At 45.9% G+C, this 18,788-nt stretch overlaps 1 protein-coding gene across 3 annotated transcripts in view; it reads left to right on the top strand.

Annotated features, from left to right (window-relative positions):
• The first annotated feature begins 831 nt into the window (after nt 1-831).
• hibch (3-hydroxyisobutyryl-CoA hydrolase) overlaps nt 832-18,788 on the top strand; it is a 164,300-nt gene continuing 146,343 nt past the window's right edge. The window contains exon 1 of one of the 3 annotated variants that reach the window (XR_015078145.1): nt 832-970. Coding sequence is in view for 1 of the 3 variants with exons in the window: in XM_085985867.1 (XP_085841993.1) it covers nt 873-970 (98 nt within the window). In the remaining 2 variants the exon portion in view is untranslated. Of the gene's footprint in view, nt 971-1,007; nt 1,147-18,788 lie in introns of those variants that run through there. The other 2 variants (XM_085985867.1, XM_085985868.1) reach the window with 2 other exon arrangements.

The raw sequence follows: 18,788 nt of genomic DNA on the forward strand, positions 1-18,788 counted from the left end.
CTTCAGCCACCCTACGATGGACCATTCCACGTCCTGGAAGCCGGGGACAAGGCCTTCGTGGTGGATGTTGGCGGTAAGCCGGACTACATTTCCGTGGACCGTCTTAAGCTGGCCCACCTGGACCTGGACCGACCTGTTGGGTTGGCTCAGTCCCCGCGGCGGGGCCAACCTCCGGCTTCTGCACCCTCAGTCCACCACCGAGCGCCCGGGGACCCATCTGCGACCCTCCCGGTCCCCGCCCCGGACTTAAGGAGCCGTTTCGGCTGTGTGATCCGGGCCCCTCAACGACTGACATTGCCACTTCTAGTGAATTCTGGGGGGCCGTATGTGGTGGAGACCACATAGGGACAGTAACACAATTCACTATGTATAGCCAATGTTGTTATCGCTCCACGTTATGTACGGAACTTAGTTGGGTTATCGGGGCAGGGTCCCTTTAAGAGTCGTCGATTGTGTGATGACGTCATAGCCCTTCAACGAGGCCGAGTCCCTCAGGCCATGCGGAGAGTTAATAAAGCTAACACGCATTTTTCTTTGCTGCTGAAAGTCTCGCAGTCTGTTTATTTCCAGCGACTCCTACACTCACTTACTTCCAGTGCCAATGACTATTACTATGTTTCGTGTGGGGGAAAAAAACTTACCTGTTGTATTTAAAAAATACTTCAGTAATTTCCATAGTTTTACAAATAACGTCACTGCTTTTCCTCAATCTCATCGTTTCCAGTTATTTGACCTGGGTAATACTATATATTTAAAAAAAAATCGTAACTCCGGTTGTGGTTCATCCCTCCCCTAGGCTTCGCTGCAGCAGGCAACGGCGAGGGAGAGGGGCCAGGGGAGGCTCTTGGAAGCGCTGGCGGTCGGGTAGCGTGATGAGGTCAGCACGTTCTGACAGCTGCGAGTGGAATCTCTGGGTAGAATTTGGAACCTGGTGTAACTGTTTCGGGATGAGTCTCTGTGCTCAGCTCAGGTGGGTTGCTGGTTTCCGAAAGACATGGAGGTGTGTGAGTGTTGCAAAAAGCTGCTCACCCGCGGTGGTCCGCTGCAACTTGTCCCAAGTGCACTGAGGTCACCTTTCGGGCTGCATTAACATTCAAACAGTGCCTCTAATGCAGTGACAACTTTTCACTGTAACATTGGGTCTGTGTAAGTAATAATAATATTGATTAGGGATCACTTGATCAAAAACGTATTTTTAATGTATAATCTATTCATAATCTTTTTTCGACTTAAAACCCATCTTCTCCAGCGCTCCCATAGTCCAAGATTTCTCCGCCATTGCCCCACTCCAACAACCCCTTTTACAATTTCTGAACACAATATTTCCATTACTCCCAGAACCCTTTCTCGGTACTCCTGGATCCAAAGACGCCAATCACAAGACTCCCAGACCCCAACACCTCTCTGCACATCTTGCACTCCACTACCCTGCTCCCAGATCCCTGGACGATTCTCCCAACTTCCTTCCCGAGTACTTCTACATACTTCCTATCTACCTGTATTAGAATATATCTTCATATATATAAAAAATGAATTGAGTTCACAGGTAAACAAAAATAATAAGACACTGATACTGCTCCCATAATGCTCTGAGTAAGTGAAATTACAATCACTATAAATTAATGGCCTATGTATTGTATACATCGCGCAAAGCAGCATGACTTTCTGAGAAAAACATTGCAGAACAAAATGAGAAATGCCTTATTTCTAAATATTTGGACGATTTCCCGACTGAAAACAAGAGCATATAAAGTAGCCAAATCTAGTGGGAGGATAGAAGATTGGGAAGCATTTAAAAGCCAGCAAACAATAACTAAAAGATTAATTAAGAAAGGGAAGATAGATTATGAAAGTAAACTAGCAAAAAATATAAAAACAGATAGCAAGAGTTTCTACTGCTATATAAAAAGAATAAGGGTGGCTAAAGTGAACGTTGGTCCCTTAGAGGATGGGACCGGGAAACTGGTGGTGGGGAACATGGAGATGGCAAAGATGCTGAACAAATATTTTGTATCAGTCTTTACAGTAGAGGACACTAAAAATATCCCAACACTGGACAAACAGGGGGCAATGGGGGGGAGGAGCTAAACACGATTAAAATCACTAAGGAGATGGTACTCAGTAAAATAATGGGACTTAAGGCGGATAAATCCCCCGGACCTGATGGCCTACATCCTAGGGTCTTGAGAGAAGTGGCGGTAGGGATTGTGGATGTATTGGTGATCATTTTCCAGAACTCCCTGGACTCAGGAAAGGTCCCGGCAGATTGGAAAACTGCTAATGTAACACCCTTATTTAAGAAGGGAAGTAGACAAAAAGCTGGAAACTATAGACCAGTTAGCCTAACATCTGTGGTTGGCAAAATGTTGGAGTCCATTATTAAGGAAACAGTAACAGAGCATTTGGATAAACATAATTTAATAGGACAGAGTCAGCATGGTTTTACGAAGGGGAAATCATGTTTGACAAATTTGCTCGAATTCTTTGAGGATGTAACATACAGGGTGGATAAAGGGGAACCAGTGGATGTAGTGTATTTGGACTTCCAAAAGGCATTTGACAAGGTTCCACACAAAAGATTACTGATCAAGATAAAAAATCACAGGATTGGGGGTAATATACTGGCATGGGTGGAAGATTGGCTATCTAACAGAAAACAAAGAGTTGGGATAAATGGTTCGTTCTCGGGCTGGCAATCAGTAACTAGTGGTGTTCCGCAGGGGTCAGTGCTGGGTCCCCAACTCTTTAGAATCTATATTAACGATTTGGAGGAAGGGACCGAGTGCAACATATCCAAGTTTGCCGATGATACAAAGATGGGAGGGAAAGCAGTGAGTGAGGAGGACATAAAAAACCTGCAAAATGACATAGACAGGCTAAGTGAGTGGGCAGAGATTTGGCAGATGCAATATAATGTTGGAAAGTGTGAGGTTATGCACTTTGGCGGAAAAAATCAAAGAGCAAGTTATTATCTAAATGGAGAGAAACTGCAAAGTGCTACAGTACAAAGGGATCTGGTGCATGAAACACAAAAAGTTAGTATGCAGGTGCAGCAGGTGATCAGGAAGGCCAATGGAATCTTGGCTTTTATTGCAAGGGGGATGGAGTATAAAAACAGGGAAGTCTTGCTGCAGTTATGTAGGGTATTGGTGAGGCCACACCTGGAATACTGCGTGCAGTTTTGGTTTCCATATTTAAGAAAAGATATACTTGCTCTCGAGGCGGTTCAGAGAAGGTTCACTCGGTTGATTCCAGAGATGAGGGGGTTGACGTATGAGGAAAGGTTGAGTAGGTTGGGACTCTACTCATTGGAGTTCAGAAGAATGAGAGGCGATCTTATCGAAACATATAAGATTGTGAGGGGGCTTGATCGGGTGGATGCGGGGAGGATGTTTCCACTGATGGGTGAGACTAGAACTAGGGGGCATAATCTAAGAATAAGGGGCTGCCCTTTCAAAACTGAGATGAGGAGAAACTGCTTCACTCAGAGGGTAGTAAATCTATGGAATTTGCTACCCCAGAGAGCTGTGGAAGCTGCAACATTAAATAAATTTAAAATGGAGATAGACATTTTCCTAGCAGATAAGGGAATTAGGGGTTACGGGGAGAGGGCAGGGAAGTGGACGTGAGTCTAGATTCAGATCAGCCATGATTCTATTGAATGGCAGAGCAGGCCCGAGGGGCCGTATGGCCTACTCCTGCTCCTATTTCTTATGTTCTTATGTTCTAATTTCATATATGATTAATGTAAGAAGTCACACGACACCAGGTTATAGTCCAACAGCTTTATTTGAAATCACAAGCTTTCGGAGCGCTGCTCCTTCTTCAGGTGAAGTGGAGAAATGCATAAAGACACAGCTTATATAGTCAGAGAATCATGTCAGATGTTTACAGGTAACCTTTCCAACTGCCATTTATCACACCTCGGCAGAGAGATAATCACAGCAGTCAAAGGTGTGAATGGTGTCCAAACAGGTCAGTCAGGGAAACATTACATCAAAGAACAATGAGGTGGGGTCACAAGGGGTCAAATATTGCAGATGCTGGGGTCTGTATGAAAAACACTCTCCACTTCACCTGAAGAAGGAGCAGCGCTCCGAAAGCTTGTGATTTCAAATAAAGCTGTTGGACTATAACCTGGTGTCGTGTGACTTCTTACATTTGTCCACCCCAGTCCAACTCCGGCATCTCCACACCATATATGATTAATGGGGGGAAGATTATTGTGATTAACAGCAAAAGCAACTTGCACCTGTGCAGTGTCGTTAACATCGAAAATGCCCCAAAGCACTTGAGAGGGAGAAGGAAATGAAGAAATGGAGCAGATGTGCCATGGTACGAGAGTTAGGAGAGGTGACTGAAAGCATGGTTGGAAAAATGGGTTTTCAGAATATTTTCAAGTTGGAGGGAGAAGTGGAGGGGTTTACGGGAGTAATTCCAGAGAGTAGGGACACAATAGTTGAAGGTTCACTGTGTTGGGAGACAGTGATCCAATGTAAGTAAGCGAGAATGAGATTGATGGGCAAACCAGACTTAGTGCAGGACAGAATCCAAGCAGATGACATATAAATTGGCCAGAAAAAGCAGCAAACTTGAGGATTGGGAGCAGTTTAGGATTCAGCAAAGGAGGATAAAGGGATTAATTAAGAGGGGGAAAATAGAGTATGAGAGTAAGCTTGCAGGGAACATAAAAACTGACTGTAAAAGCTTCTATAGATATGTGAAGAGAAAACGATTGGTGAAGTCAAGCGTAGGTCCCTTGCAATCAGAATCAGGGGAATTTATAATGGGGAACAAAGACATGGCGGACCAATTAAATATATACTTTGGTTCTGTCTTCACAAAGAAGGACACAAATAAACTCCCAGAGATGTCGGGGAACATAGGGTCTAATGAAAGGGAGGAACTGAATGAAATCAGTATTTGTAGGGAAATGGTGTTTGGGAAATTGACGTGATTGAAGGCCGATAAATCCCCAGGGCCTGATAATCTACATCCTAGGGTACTTAAGGAAGTGGGTCTAGAAATAGTAGATGCATTGCTGGTCATCTTCCAAAATTCGATAGTCTCTGGAACAGTTCCCATGGATTGGCGGGTAGCTAATATAAACCCACTATTTAAAAAAGGTGGTAGAGAAAAAATGGGGAATTATAGACCGGTAAGCCTGACATTGGTAGTGGGGAAAATGCTAGAGTCCATTATAAAAGATGTAATAGCAGAGCACTTGGAAAACAGTGACAGGATCGGACAAAGTCAGCATGGATTTACAAAAGGTAAATCATGCTTGACTAATCTACTGGAATTTTTTGAGGATGTAACTGGTAGAATAGATAAGGGAGAACCAGTGGATGTGGTGTATTTGGACTTTCAGAAGGCTTTCGATAAGGTCCCGCATAAGAGACTAGCGTGCAAAGTTAAAGCACATGGGATTGGGAGTAAGGTACTGATTGGATAGAAAACTGGTTGGCAGACAGGAAGCAAAGAGTTGGAATAAACGGGCCTTTTTCTGAGTGGCAGGCAGTGACTAGTGGGGTACTGCAGTGATCGGTGCTAGGACCCCAGTTATTCACAATATATATTAATGATCTAGACGAGGGAACTAGCTGTAATATCTCCAAGTTTGCAGATGACACAAAGCTGGGTGGGCGTGTGTGCTGTGAGGAGGATGCAGAGAAACTCCAGTATGATTTGGGCAGGTTGGGCGATTGGGCAGATGCAGTATAATGTGGATAAATGCGAGGTTATCCACTTTGGTGGCAAAAACAGGAAGGCAGATTATTATCTGAATGGCAATAGATTGGGAAAAGGGGAAGTGCAACGAGGCCTGGGTGTCCTTGTGCACCAGTTGCTGAAGGTAAGCATGCAGGTGCAGCAGGCAGTTAAGAAGGCAAATGGTATGCTGGCATTCATAGCGAGAGGATTCGAGCATAGGAGCAAGGATGTCTTGCTGCAGTTGTACAGGGCCTTGGTGAGACCACACCTTGAGTATTGTGTGCAGTTTTGGTCACCTTATCTGAGGAAGGATGTTCTTGCCATGGAGGGAGTGCAGCGAAGATTCACCAGACTGATACCTGGGATGGCAGGAATGACGTATGAAGAAAGATTGGGTCGATTAGGCTTATATTCGCTAGAGTTTAGAAGAATGAAACTTATAAAATTCTAACAGGACTAGACAGACTAGATGCAGGAAGGCTGTTCCTGATGGCGGGGGAGTCCAGAACCAGGGGTCACAGTCTAAGGATAAGGGGTAAGCCATTTAGGACTGAGATGAGGAGGAATTTCTTCACCCAGTGAGTGGTGAACCTGTGGAATTCTCTACCACAGAAGACAGTTGAGGCCAATTCATTAAATATATTCAAGAAGGAGTTGGATATATTTCTTAAGGCTAAAGGGATCAAGGGATAAAGCAGGGACCGGGTACTGAATTTGGATGATCAGCCATGATCGCATTGAATGGCGGAGCAGGCTCGAGGGGCCGAATGGCCTACTCCTGCTCCTATCTTCTATGTTCTATGTTTCTATGAATATGGGGAACTGAGTTTTAAATAAGATACTTATGGTGGATGAAGGATGGGAGGTTAGCAAAAGGACGTTGGAGAATTTGAGTCTAGAGGCAACAAAAATGTTGATAAAGGTTTCAGCAGTAGTAGGGATGACGGGCGGAGGCAGGTCATGTTGTGGAGGTGGAAGTAGGTAATGGATGGGATGTGGGTTTGAAGCTCAGCTCTATTTCAGAGGATGCTAAAGATTCAGCCTGTGCAAGCAGCTGGGCTGGGGCTTGAAGTTGGTGTGAGGGAGCAGGAAACAATTGTCTTGTTTGTCCTGCTATCTGGTTGAAGGAAATTCTGGCTCCTTGATGTCAGACAGGCACATGTTTTTAAACTGTATGTAGCGCTACAGAGCTCTAGTGTTCGTTCTTCAGTGCTAGCTATATGAAACAGAATAATGGGGATTAAACCTATTTGCGTTCATTTGAAAAATTCAGATTTCATTTTGCAGGATATTCATCTGGAACCCCTTTTATGATAAAATATTACCCACATTGACATTTCATTATAAGCGTAGTTTCACTGTAACGCAAGTTGTTTGAATGACTTGAGGCTTTGGAGCTCTGAAACTTAATTGTTTTATTTAATTTTGGGGAATTGTGGTGTATTAGTGAGATTTAATTTTAAAGGAAGTTTTATAATGACACCTTCTTGTGCGAGAATTAACTTTATGTTTTACGATAGTAAATGCAAGTTTGTTCTTTCTTAAATAACCAGTGTTTATAGGCAGAGACCTATACATGTGCCAAAAGAAAAAATCAGTAGTTAGATTTAATTGAGGCAGAGCACTGTATCATATTAGCAAGGTAAATGGGGTGAAAACTTTGCTGGTTTAAGGTAATCAGAGAACAATAATCTAGGCTGACACTTCGGTGCAGTGCTGAGGGAGCGCTGCACTGTCAGAGGTGCTGTCTTTTGGATGAGATATTAAACCGAGGCCGTGACTGCCCTCCTGTGGACATAAACGTTCCATTGCATTATTCGAAGAAGAGTAAGGGAGATCTCCTGCTGTCCTGACCACTATTTATCCCTCAATCAACATCACTAAAACAGATTATCTGGTCGTTTATCTAATTGCTGTTTGTGAGACTTTGCAATGCCCATATTGGCTACTGCATTTCCCTATATTACCACAATGACTACACTTCAAAAGTACTTCATTAGTTATAAAGCGCTTTGGGACATCCTGAGGTCATGGAAGGTGCTATATAAATGCAATCTTTCCTTTTCTTATTTCTTTTGTCAGCTTATAGTTGCAGTGACAAGAATAAACACAGTATAGAACAAGATGGACATTTTAGTTTATGGTTACTTATAAGTGATTTAAATTCAGGAAGTAAACACAGCATTAGATCTAGCTATATATATATTTTTTAAATCTTACATCTGTGTGCACTTCCTGTCTGCAACAGTTAACTTACTGTTGTCACGTTTTTGTCACACTTTTTGTCAACCTTTTCCAATTATAATTTTCTATGTCTGCATTTATAATGCGTTTGCCTAAGTAAACTTGCTTTTTATTTGTTTTTGGGGTGTGAGCAACACTGGCATTGCTGCATTTATGCCCACCCTAGTCGCGCTGAAAAGATCGGACCTGGGAGCAGTGAGGCCGAGTATAAAACCGGCAGTAAGGTAAGGCCCGACCAGATCGGACCTGGGAGCAGCGAGGCCGAGTATAAAACAGGCAGTGAGGTAAGGCCCGACCAGATCGGACCAGGGAGCAGCGAGGCCGAGTATAAAACCGGCAGTGAGGTAAGGCCCGACCAGATCGGACCAGGGAGCAGCGAGGCCGAGTATAAAACCGGCAGTGAGGTAAGGCCCGACCAGATCGGACCAGGGAGCAGCGAGGCCGAGTATAAAACCGGCAGTGAGGTAAGGCCCGACCAGATCGGACCAGGGAGTAGCGAGGCCGAGTATAAAACCGGCAGTGAGGTAAGGCCTGACCAGATCGGACCAGGGAGCAGCGAGGCCGAGTATAAAACCGGCAGTGAGGTAAGGCTTACCAACTCAGCAGCGGGGAGAGAGGTAAAAAGTAATCAGAGTGTGACATCACCAGAGAGCAGGTAAGTGATTGGTTGGTGAGTATTTCTCTTTTTTAAACTTTAACTCTGGTTTATAGTTGCTAAGGTCTTTCTGGTGTAGCGGGGACTGTTAGTAAACCATACAAGCGCCCTAGTGTATATCTTTAATTGGTGGTATTGAATTAATTTAAATTAATTAAAGGGTAAGTCATGCCAGGACAGCCCAGCCCTGTGTTATGCTCCTCTTGCTCTATGTGGGAATTCAGGGACGCTGCCTGTGTCCCTGACGACCATGTGTGCCAGAAATGTATCCAGCTGCAGCTACTAGTAGACCGCATCGCGGCGCTGGAGCTGCGGATGGATGAGTTTTGGAGCATTCACGATGCTGAGCGGGTCGGGAGTAACACTTTTAGTGAGTTGGTCACACCGCAGGTAAGGGCTGCACAGGCAGAAGGGAAATGGGTGACCATCAGGCGGAGCAGTAGAAGCAGGCAGGTAATGCAGGGGTCCCCTGTGGACATCCCCCTCTCAAACAGGTACACCAATTTGGATACTGTTGAGGGGGATGACTTACCAGAGGAAGGCAGCAGCAGCCAACTTCCTGGCACCAGGGGTGCTTCTGCTGCTCAGGAAGGGAGGAAAAAGAGTGGGAGAGCAATAGTGGTAGGGGATTCTATCGTAAGGGGAACAGATAGGCGTTTCTGTGGCCGTAGACGTGACTCCAGGATGGTTTGTTGCCTCCCTGGTGCCAGGGTCAAGGATGTCACTGAACGGCTGCAGGGCATTCTGAAGGGGGAGGGTGAACAGTCAGAGGTCGTGGTTCACATTGGGACCAATGACATGGGTAGGAAGAGGGATGAGGACCTGCAGCAAGAATTTAGGGAGCTAGGTAGCAGACTAAAGAGCAGGACCTCAAAGGTTGTAATCTCTGGATTACTCCCGGTGCCACGTGCTAGTGAGTATAGGAATAGGAGGATAGAGCAGATGAATGCATGGCTAAAGAGTTGGTGCAGGAGAGAGGGCTTTAGTTTCCTGGATCACTGGGCCTGCTTCTGGGGAAGGTGGGACTTGTACAAGTCAGACGGGTTGCACCTGAACCAGAATGGGACAAATATCCTTGCGGGGAGGTTTGCTAGCAGTGTTCGGGGGGATTTAAACTAACTTGGCAGGGGGGTGGGATACAGAGTGGAGCTATAATAATAGGGGGTGATGTACAGCCAAATATAGAGGAAAAAATAAGTCAGCCTGGAAGGCAGAGCAAATATGTAACGGCACAAGGGAGTAGGGCAAGGCTAAATGGCATTTATTTTAATGCAAGGAGTCTTACGAATAAGGTGGATGAACTGAAGTTGTTGATGAACACATGGGAGTATGATATTGTTGCTATCACGGAGACATGGTTGAGGGAGGGGCAGGACTGGCAGCTCATTATTCCGGGGTATGGAATCTTCAGGCGAGACAGGGGGGGGGTGGGGGTTAAAAGAGGAGGGGGTTGATGCGCTCTCAATTACTCATAAAAGACTGAGAGTTAGAAGAGTAACCAAAGGCTTTTATTAACAACAGAATGGAGGTCTGCCTCGAGTGGTCGACCGGTCCAGGATACCAAGGGCTGGGGAGCAGTCACCTTTATACTAGGACCTGTGGGAGGAGTCAGCCGAGGCATGTCCAGGCATGTACACAGTGGAATACAAACAGGACAAACAGGAATACAAACAGTGGTTTACCACAGGGGTGTTGCAATATTAATTAAGGAGACAATTACTGCTGTAAGGAGGGATGATATATTAACAGGTTCCTCTAATGAGGCCATATGGGTTGAACTTAAAAACAAAAAGGGGGCTAGCACTTTGCTGGGAGTGTACTATAGGCCCCCAGACAGCCAGGGGGAGATAGAGGAACAGATATGTAGGCAAATCTCAGAGAAGTGTGCAAATAATAGGGTAATTATAGTGGGGGATTTCAACTTCCCCAATATTAACTGGGATAGTCAGAGTGTGAAAGGCTTAGAGGGTACAGAATTCTTAAAGTGCATCCAGGAGAGCTTTCTGAGCCAGCATGTAGAAAGTCCTACAAGAGAGGGGGCGGTACTGGACCTAATTCTAGGGAATGTGGCCGGGCAAGTGGTAGAAGTGTTAGTAGGTGAGCACTTTGGTGACAGTGACCATAATTCGGTGAGATTTAAGGTAGTCATGGAAAAGGACAAGGATGGACCGGAAATAAAGGTTCTAAATTGGGGGAAGGCTGATTTTAATATGATAAGGCAGGATCTGGCCAATGTGGACTGGGATCAGCTACTTGAAGGAAAATCCACATCGGAGCAATGGGAGTCTTTCAGAAAGGAAATTGAGAGAGTACAATGGCAACATGTTCCCGCAAAGGTCAAGGGTGGGACCAACAAGCCCAGGGAACCTTGGATGTCAAGGGATATACGAGAATGGATTAGGAAAAAAAGGGTGGCTTTTGGCAGATACAAAGGACTAAAGACAGAGGAAGCCCTAGAGGAGTATAAAAAGTGCAGGGGGATACTTAAAAAAGAAATTAGGAGAGCGAGGAGGGGCCATGAAATAACACTGGCGAGCAAAATAAAGGAAAATCCTAAGTTGTTTTTTAAGTATATTAAGGGCAAGAGGATAACTAGGGAAAGAGTAGGGCCCATTAGGGACCAAAGTGGCAAACTGTGTGTAGAGCCAGTGGATGTAGGTGGGGTTTTAAATGAATTTTTTGCGTCTGTGTTCACTATGGAGAAGGACGATGTGGACATAGAAATCGGGCAGGGGGACTGTGATATACTTTAACATATTAGCATCGAGAGGGAGGAGGTACTAGCGGTTTTAGCAGGCTTAAAAGTGGATAAATCCCCAGGCCAGGACAAGATGTATCCCAGGCTACTATGTGAGGCAAAGGAGGAGATTGCAGGGGCTCTGACACAAATTTTCAGAACCTCTCTGGCCACAGGGGATGTGCCAGAGGACTGGAGAACAGCTAATGTAGTACCATTATTCAAGAAGGGTAGTAGGGATAAACCAGGGAATTACAGGCCAGTGAGCCTAACATCAGTGGTAGGGAAATTATTGGAAAAAATTCTGAGGGACAGAATTGGTCTCCACTTGGAGAGGCAGGGATTAATTAGGGATAGCCAGCATGGCTTTGTCAAGGGACGATCATGTCTGACCAATTTGATGGAATTTTTTGAGGGGGTGACTAGGTGTGTGGATGAGGGTAGTGCAGTGGATGTGGTTTACATGGATTTCAGTAAGGCTTTTGATAAAGTCCCGCATAGGAGACTGGTCAGGAAGGTAAGAGCCCATGGGATCCAGGGTGCCTTGGCACATTGGATCCAAAACTGGCTTAGTGGCAGAAGGCAGAGGGTGATGGTGGAAGGTTGTTTCTGTGACTGGAAGCCTGTGTCCAGTGGGGTACCGCAGGGATCGGTGCTGGGTCCCTTGCTGTTTGTGGTCTACATTAATGATTTGGATGTGAATGTAAAAGGTATGATCAGTAAGTTCGCAGATGACACAAAAATTGGTGGGGTAAATAGTGAGGCGGGAAGCCTCAGGCTACAGGACGATATAGATGGGTTGGTCAGATGGGCGGAACAGTGGCAAATGGAATTTAACCCTGAAAAGTGTGAGGTGATGCATTTTGAAGGGACTAACAAGGCAATGGAATACACAATGAATGGTAAGACCCTAGGAAAGACAGAGGATCAGAGGGACCTTGGTGTGCATGTACATAGATCCCTGAAGACAGCAGAACAGGTGGATAAGGTGGTTAAAAAGGCATATGGGATACTTGCCTTCATTAGCCGAGGCATAGAATATAAGAGCAGGGAGGTTATGATGGAGCTGTACAAAACGCTGGTAAGGCCACAGCTGGAGTACTGTGTGCAGTTCTGGTCGCCACACTATAGGAAGGATGTGATTGCCTTGGAGAGGGTGCAGAGGAGATTTACCAGGATGTTACCTGGGCTGGAGCGCTTCAGCTATGAAGAAAGACTGGACAGGCTGGGGTTGTTTTCCTTGGAGCAGAGAAGGCTGAGGGGGGACCTGATTGAGGTATACAAAATTATGAGGGGCATAGATAGGGTGGATAGAAAGGAACTTTTCCCCTTAGTAGAGGGGTCAATAACAAGGGGGCATAGATTCAAGGTAAGGGGCAGGAGGTTTAGAGGGGATTTGAGGAAAAACGTTTTCACCCAGAGGGTGGTTGGAATCTGGAACTCACTGCCTGAAAGGGTGGTAGAGGCAGGAACCCTCAATATTCAAGAAGCATTTGGATGAGCACTTGAAATGCCATAGCATACAAGGCTATGGACCAAGTGCTGGAAAATGGGATTAGATTAGACAGAGATTGATGGCCGGCGCGGATGCGATGGGCCGAAGGGCCTCTTTCTGTGCTGTATAACTCTATGACTCTATGGTGGTGGGGCTGCTTGAACTGCTGCAGTCCCTGTAATGATGGTGCTCCCGTGCTGGTGTTAGCTAGAAAACGCCAGGATTTTGATATAGCGAAGATGTAGGAATGGGGTTATATATTCAAGTCAGGATGGTGTGTGACTTGGAGGGCAACCTGAAGGTGATGTGTTCCCATGACATTGCTGCTCTAGTCATACTGTAATTACACAATCAGGCCACTTGGTGGCTTTCTACCCAGTTTGTGAACAGCTTCACAGACTTGTTCTGAATAATGTTAGAGCCGCCTGTCACCGTCTTGTATTACAGTCCCCGCCGTTTAGAGTGGGTGTGCTTGTGCCAATGCGATTTGCCTGCTACACGCGATGGCCAGTATAATGTTTGACAGGCTTTAAGATGAGTTCCCAAGATAATGCCAGTGCCACCACTTTTAATAAGTGTGAGGAATATTGCCAAGCTCTATGAGCCGGCAGAGACTATCATGGCACGTGTAAGCAGCTTCGACTTGAAAGCCGCAGGTCAACTTCGAAGTTCCTGAACTGCTACCACCGCATTAACATTTTAAACTTAACATTTTAAAATTAACATTTAATAAGGGGGTGCAACCACCCTCCTCAACAATATCATATTGGATACAGTCTGCTAAGAGCTAATCCACCCCCTGCTCAATGTTCCTCTTTCATTATGATATCACTGCAGCATATTCCATCAGGGTACCCTGGACTACAGTAATGGGTTGAGAGGGAGAGACAAGAGATAGATTATTATGGTCACTCAAAATAGTTAAAAAATATCTTGATATAAAATGGCAAACACAGTCAGATATATATAAGTTGCTGGCCAGTAGAGGCGATAACCCCTGCCAAGTGATTGGGAATGGGAAGATTATGACAGCTCAGACAGTCAACTTTGCTTTTGACATGTGCAAGGACAGATCTTTGGCCCACACCTCAGAAAATTTATTTTCCAACAGTAAAACAAAAAATATGAGCATTCCTGATGACTCAGTTGGTAGCTAACTGCCCATTGTGACTGGCACGAAAAATATCCAGGAATGAGATCTGGTAGAATAACATTTGTGAATATGTGTCCATTTTTACTGGAAAATAATTTTTGGCAGCAGTTGCAAGCATTATTGTATAGTTTTCTAACCAGATTACAGGTGGATCATGTGCATTGGATCATGGTGTCAGTCGTGGCTCAGTGGTACCATTCTCGTCTGAGTCAGAAAGTTGTGGGTTCAAGTCCCACTCCCGAGACTTGAGCACAAAATCTAGGCCGACGCTCCAGTGCAGAGCTGAGGGAGTGCTGCACTGTCGGAGGTGCCGTCTTCCAGATGAGACGTTAAACCGAGGCCCCGTCTGCCCCCTCAGGTGGACGTAAAAGAGCCCATGGCATTATTTCGAAGAACAGAAGGGGCGTTCTCCCCAGTGTCCTGGCCAATATTTATCTCTCAACCAAACAGATTATCTGGTCATTATCACATTGCTGTTTGTGGGACCTTGCTGTGCGCAAATTGGCTGTTGTGTTTACTACATTACAACAGTGACTTTGCTTCAAAAGTATTTCATTGGTTGTAAAGCGGTTTTGGGACCTCCTGAGGTCGTGAAAGGTGCTGTATAAATGCAAGTCTTTTTTCATTTATTTATTTAAAAGAGAACAACTGCCTGTTTTACAGAGAGAGGGTCTGAATGAGAGTCTGAGGCAAATGCCTGAAATCACAATGAGAATGTGTCTCCCACTTTCCATCTTTCACACCAACAAAGGAGAGAGAATGGAGAGTATAAAACAATGGGAGGCAAGCAGAGACACAGTTATAGGCAGAAAGGGACATAAACATTTTTCTTTTACTTTAGTCCATGAACACCATGGGATTGTAGGAAAATTAGGTACAGGAGGAGGCCATTCAGCCCCTAGAGCCTGTTAGATTAGGAACAGGAGTAGGCCATTCAGCCCCTAGAGCCTGTTACATTAGGAACAGGAGTAGGCCATTCAGCCCCTAGAGCCTGTTACATTAGGAACAGGAGTAGGCCATTCAGCCCCTAGAGCCTGTTAGATTAGGAACAGGAGTAGGCCATTCAGCCCCTAGAGCCTGTTAGATTAGGAACAGGAGGAGGCCATTCAGCCCCTAGAGCCTGCTACATTAGGAACAGGAAGGAGGCCATTCAGCCCCTAGAGCCTGTTAGATTAGGAACAGGAGTAGGCCATTCAGCCCCTAGAGCCTGTTACATTAGGAACAGGAGGAGGCCATTCAGCCCCTAGAGCCTGTTAGATTAGGAACAGGAGTAGGCCATTCAGCCCCTAGAGCCTGTTACATTAGGAACAGGAGGAGGCCATTCAGCCCCTAGAGCCTGTTAGACTAGGAACAGGAGGAGGCCATTCAGCTCCTAGAGCCTGTTACATTAGGAACAGGAGGAAGCCATTCAGCCCCCTCGAGCCTGTTACATTAGGAACAGGAGGAGGCCATTCAGCCCCTAGAGCCTGTTACATTAGGAACAGGAGGAGGCCATTCAGCCCCTAGAGCCTGTTCCGCCATTCAGTTAGATCACGGCTGATCTGTACCTCAATTACATTGGACAGACCACCTGTCATCGACCTCGGCACCGGCTAAGGACACGGCAATGGGGCACACCCAGCAAAGTCCTCCTCACCAACATCTGGGGACTTGTGCCAAAATTGGGAGAGCTGTCCTACAGACTAGTCAAGCAACAGCCTGACATAGTCTTACTCTCAGAATCATACCTTTCAGCCAATGCCCCAAACTCCTCCATCACCATCCCTGGGTATGTCCTGTCCCACCACCAGGACAGACCCACCAGGGGTGGCGGCACAGTGGTATACAGTCAGGAAGGAATGGTCCTGGGAGTCCTCAACATTGACTCTGGACCCCATGAATCTCATGGCTTCAGGTCAAGCATGGGCAAAGAAACCTCCTGCTGATTACCAAATACCGCCCTCCCTCAGCTGATGAATCAGTACTCCTCCATGTTGAACACCACTTGGAAGAAGCACTGAGGGTAGCAAGGGCACAGAATGTACTCTGGGTGGAGGACTTCAATGTCCATCACCAAGAGTGGCTCAGTAGCACCACTACTGACCGAGTTGGCTGAGTCCTTAAGGACATTACTGCCAGTCTTGGCCTGCGACAGGTGGTGAGATAACCAACACGAGGGAAAAACCTACTTGACCTCGTCCTCAGCAATCTACCTGTCACAGATGCATCTGTCCATGACAGTACTGGTAGCAGTGACTACCGCACAGTCATTGCGGAGACGAAGTCCCATCTTCACACTGAGGACACCCTTCATCGTGTTGTGTGGCACTACCACCATGCTAAATGGGATAGATTCAGAACAGATCTAGCAGCTCAAAGCTGGGCATCCATGAGGCGCTGTGGGCTATCAGCAGCTGCAGAATTGTATTCCACCACAATCTGTAACCTCATGGCCCGGCATATCCCTCACTCTACCATTACCATCAAGCCAGGGGACCAACCCTGGTGCAATATGGAGTGCAGAAGAGCATGCCAGGAGCAGCACCAAGCGTACCTAAACATTAGGTGCCAACCTGGGGAAGCTGCAACACAGGACTACATGCATGCTAAAAAGCAGAAGCAGTATGTTATAGACAGGGCTAAGTGATCCCACAATCAACGGATTAGATTATAGCCCTGCAGTCCTGCTACATCCAGTCGTGAATGTTGGTGGATCATTAAACAATTAACGGGAGGAAGAGGCTCCATGAATATCCCCATCCTCAATGATGGTGGAGCCTAGCACGTGAGTGCATAAGACAAGGCTGAAGAGTTTGCAACCATCTTCAGCCAGAAGTGCCAAGTGGATGATCCACATCGGCCTATTCCCGAGGTCCCCACCATCACAGAAGCCAGTCTTCAGCCAATTCCATTCACTCCACGTGATATCAAGAAACGGCTGAGCGCACTGGATACAGCAAAGGCTATGGGCCCCGACAACATCCCGGTTATCGTGCTGAAGACTTGTGCTCCAGAACTAGCCGCGCCTCTAGATAAGCTGTTCCAGTACAGCTACAACACTGGCATCTATCCGACAATGTGGAAAACTGCCCAGGTATGTCCTGTCCACAAAAAGCAGGATAAATCCAATCCGGCCAATTACCGCCCCATGAAGCTACTCTCAATCATCAGCAAAGTGATGGAAGGTGTCATCGACAGATTGGAAAACTGCTAATGTAACACCCTTATTTAAGAAGGGAAGTAGACAAAAAGCTGGAAACTATAGACCAGTTAGCCTAACATCTGTGGTTGGCAAAATGTTGGAGTCCATTATTAAGGAAACAGTAACAGAGCATTTGGATAAACATAATTTAATAGGACAGAGTCAGCATGGTTTTACGAAGGGGAAGTCATGTTTGACAAATTTGCTCGAATTCTTTGAGGATGTAACATACAGGGTGGATAAAGGGGAACCAGTGGATGTAGTGTATTTGGACTTCCAAAAGGCATTTGACAAGGTTCTACACAAAAGATTACTGATCAAGATAGGAAATCACGGGATTGGGGGTAATATACTGGCATGGGTGGAAGATTGGCTATCTAACAGAAAACAAAGAGTTGAGGTAAATGGTTCGTTCTCGGGCTGGCAATCAGTAACTAGTGGTGTTCCGCAGGGGTCAGTGCTGGGACCCCAACTCTTTACAATCTATATTAACGATTTGGAGGAAGGGACCGAGTGCAACATATCCAAGTTTGCCGACGATACAAAGATGGGAGGGAAAGCAATGAGTGAGGAGGACATAAAAAACCTGCAAAAGGACATAGGCTAAGTGACTGGGCAGAGATTTGGCAGATGCAATATAATGTTGGAAAGTGTGAGGTTATGCACTTTGGCAGAAAAAATCAAAGAGCAAGTTATTATCTAAATGGAGAGAAACTGCAAAGTGCTACAGTACAAAGGTATCTGGGGGTCCTGGTGCATGAAACACAAAAAGTTAGTATGCAGATGCAGCAGGTGATCAGGAAGGCCAATGGAATCCTGGCTTTTATTGCAAGGGGGCTGGAGTATAAAAACAGGGAAGTCTCGCTGCAGTTATACAAGGTATTGGTGAGGCCACACCTGGAATACTGCGTGCAGTTTTGGTTTCCATATTTAAGAAAAGATATACTTGCTCTCGAGGCGGTTCAGAGAAGGTTCACTCGGTTGATTCCGGAGATGAGGGGGTTGACGTATGAGGAAAGGTTGCGTAGGTTGGGACTCTACTCATTGGAGTTCAGAAGAATGAGAGGCGATCTTATCGAAACATATAAGATTGTGAGGGGGCTTGATCGGCTGGATGCGGTGAGGATGTTTCCACTGATGGGTGAGACTAGAACTAGGGGGCATAATCTAAGAATAAGGGGCTGCGCTTTCAAAACTGAGATGAGGAGAAACTTCTTCACTCAGAGGGTAGTAAATCTATGGAATTTGCTACCCCAGAGAGCTGTGGAAGCTGGAACATTAAATAAATTTAAAATGGAGATAGACAGTTTCCTAGCAGATAAGGGAATTAGGGGTTACGAGGAGAGGGCAGGGAAGTGGACGCGAGTCCAGATTCGGATCAGCCATGATCCTATTGAATGGCGGAGCAGGCCCGAGGGGCCGTATGGCCTACTCCTGCTCCTACTTCTTATGTTCTTATGTTATCGACAGTGCTATCAAGCAGCACTTACCAATAACCTGCTCACTGATGCCCAGTTTGGGTTCTGCCAAGACCACTCGGCTCCCGACCTCATTACAGCCTTGGTCCAAAAATGAACAAAGGAGCTGAATTCCAGAGGTGAGGTGAGAGTG

The sequence above is a fragment of the Somniosus microcephalus genome, chromosome 4 (genome assembly GCF_052327205.1).
Source record: "Somniosus microcephalus isolate GS21.2 chromosome 4, FLI_Smic_1.0, whole genome shotgun sequence".
In the NCBI taxonomy this organism is placed as follows: Eukaryota; Metazoa; Chordata; class Chondrichthyes; order Squaliformes; family Somniosidae; genus Somniosus; species Somniosus microcephalus.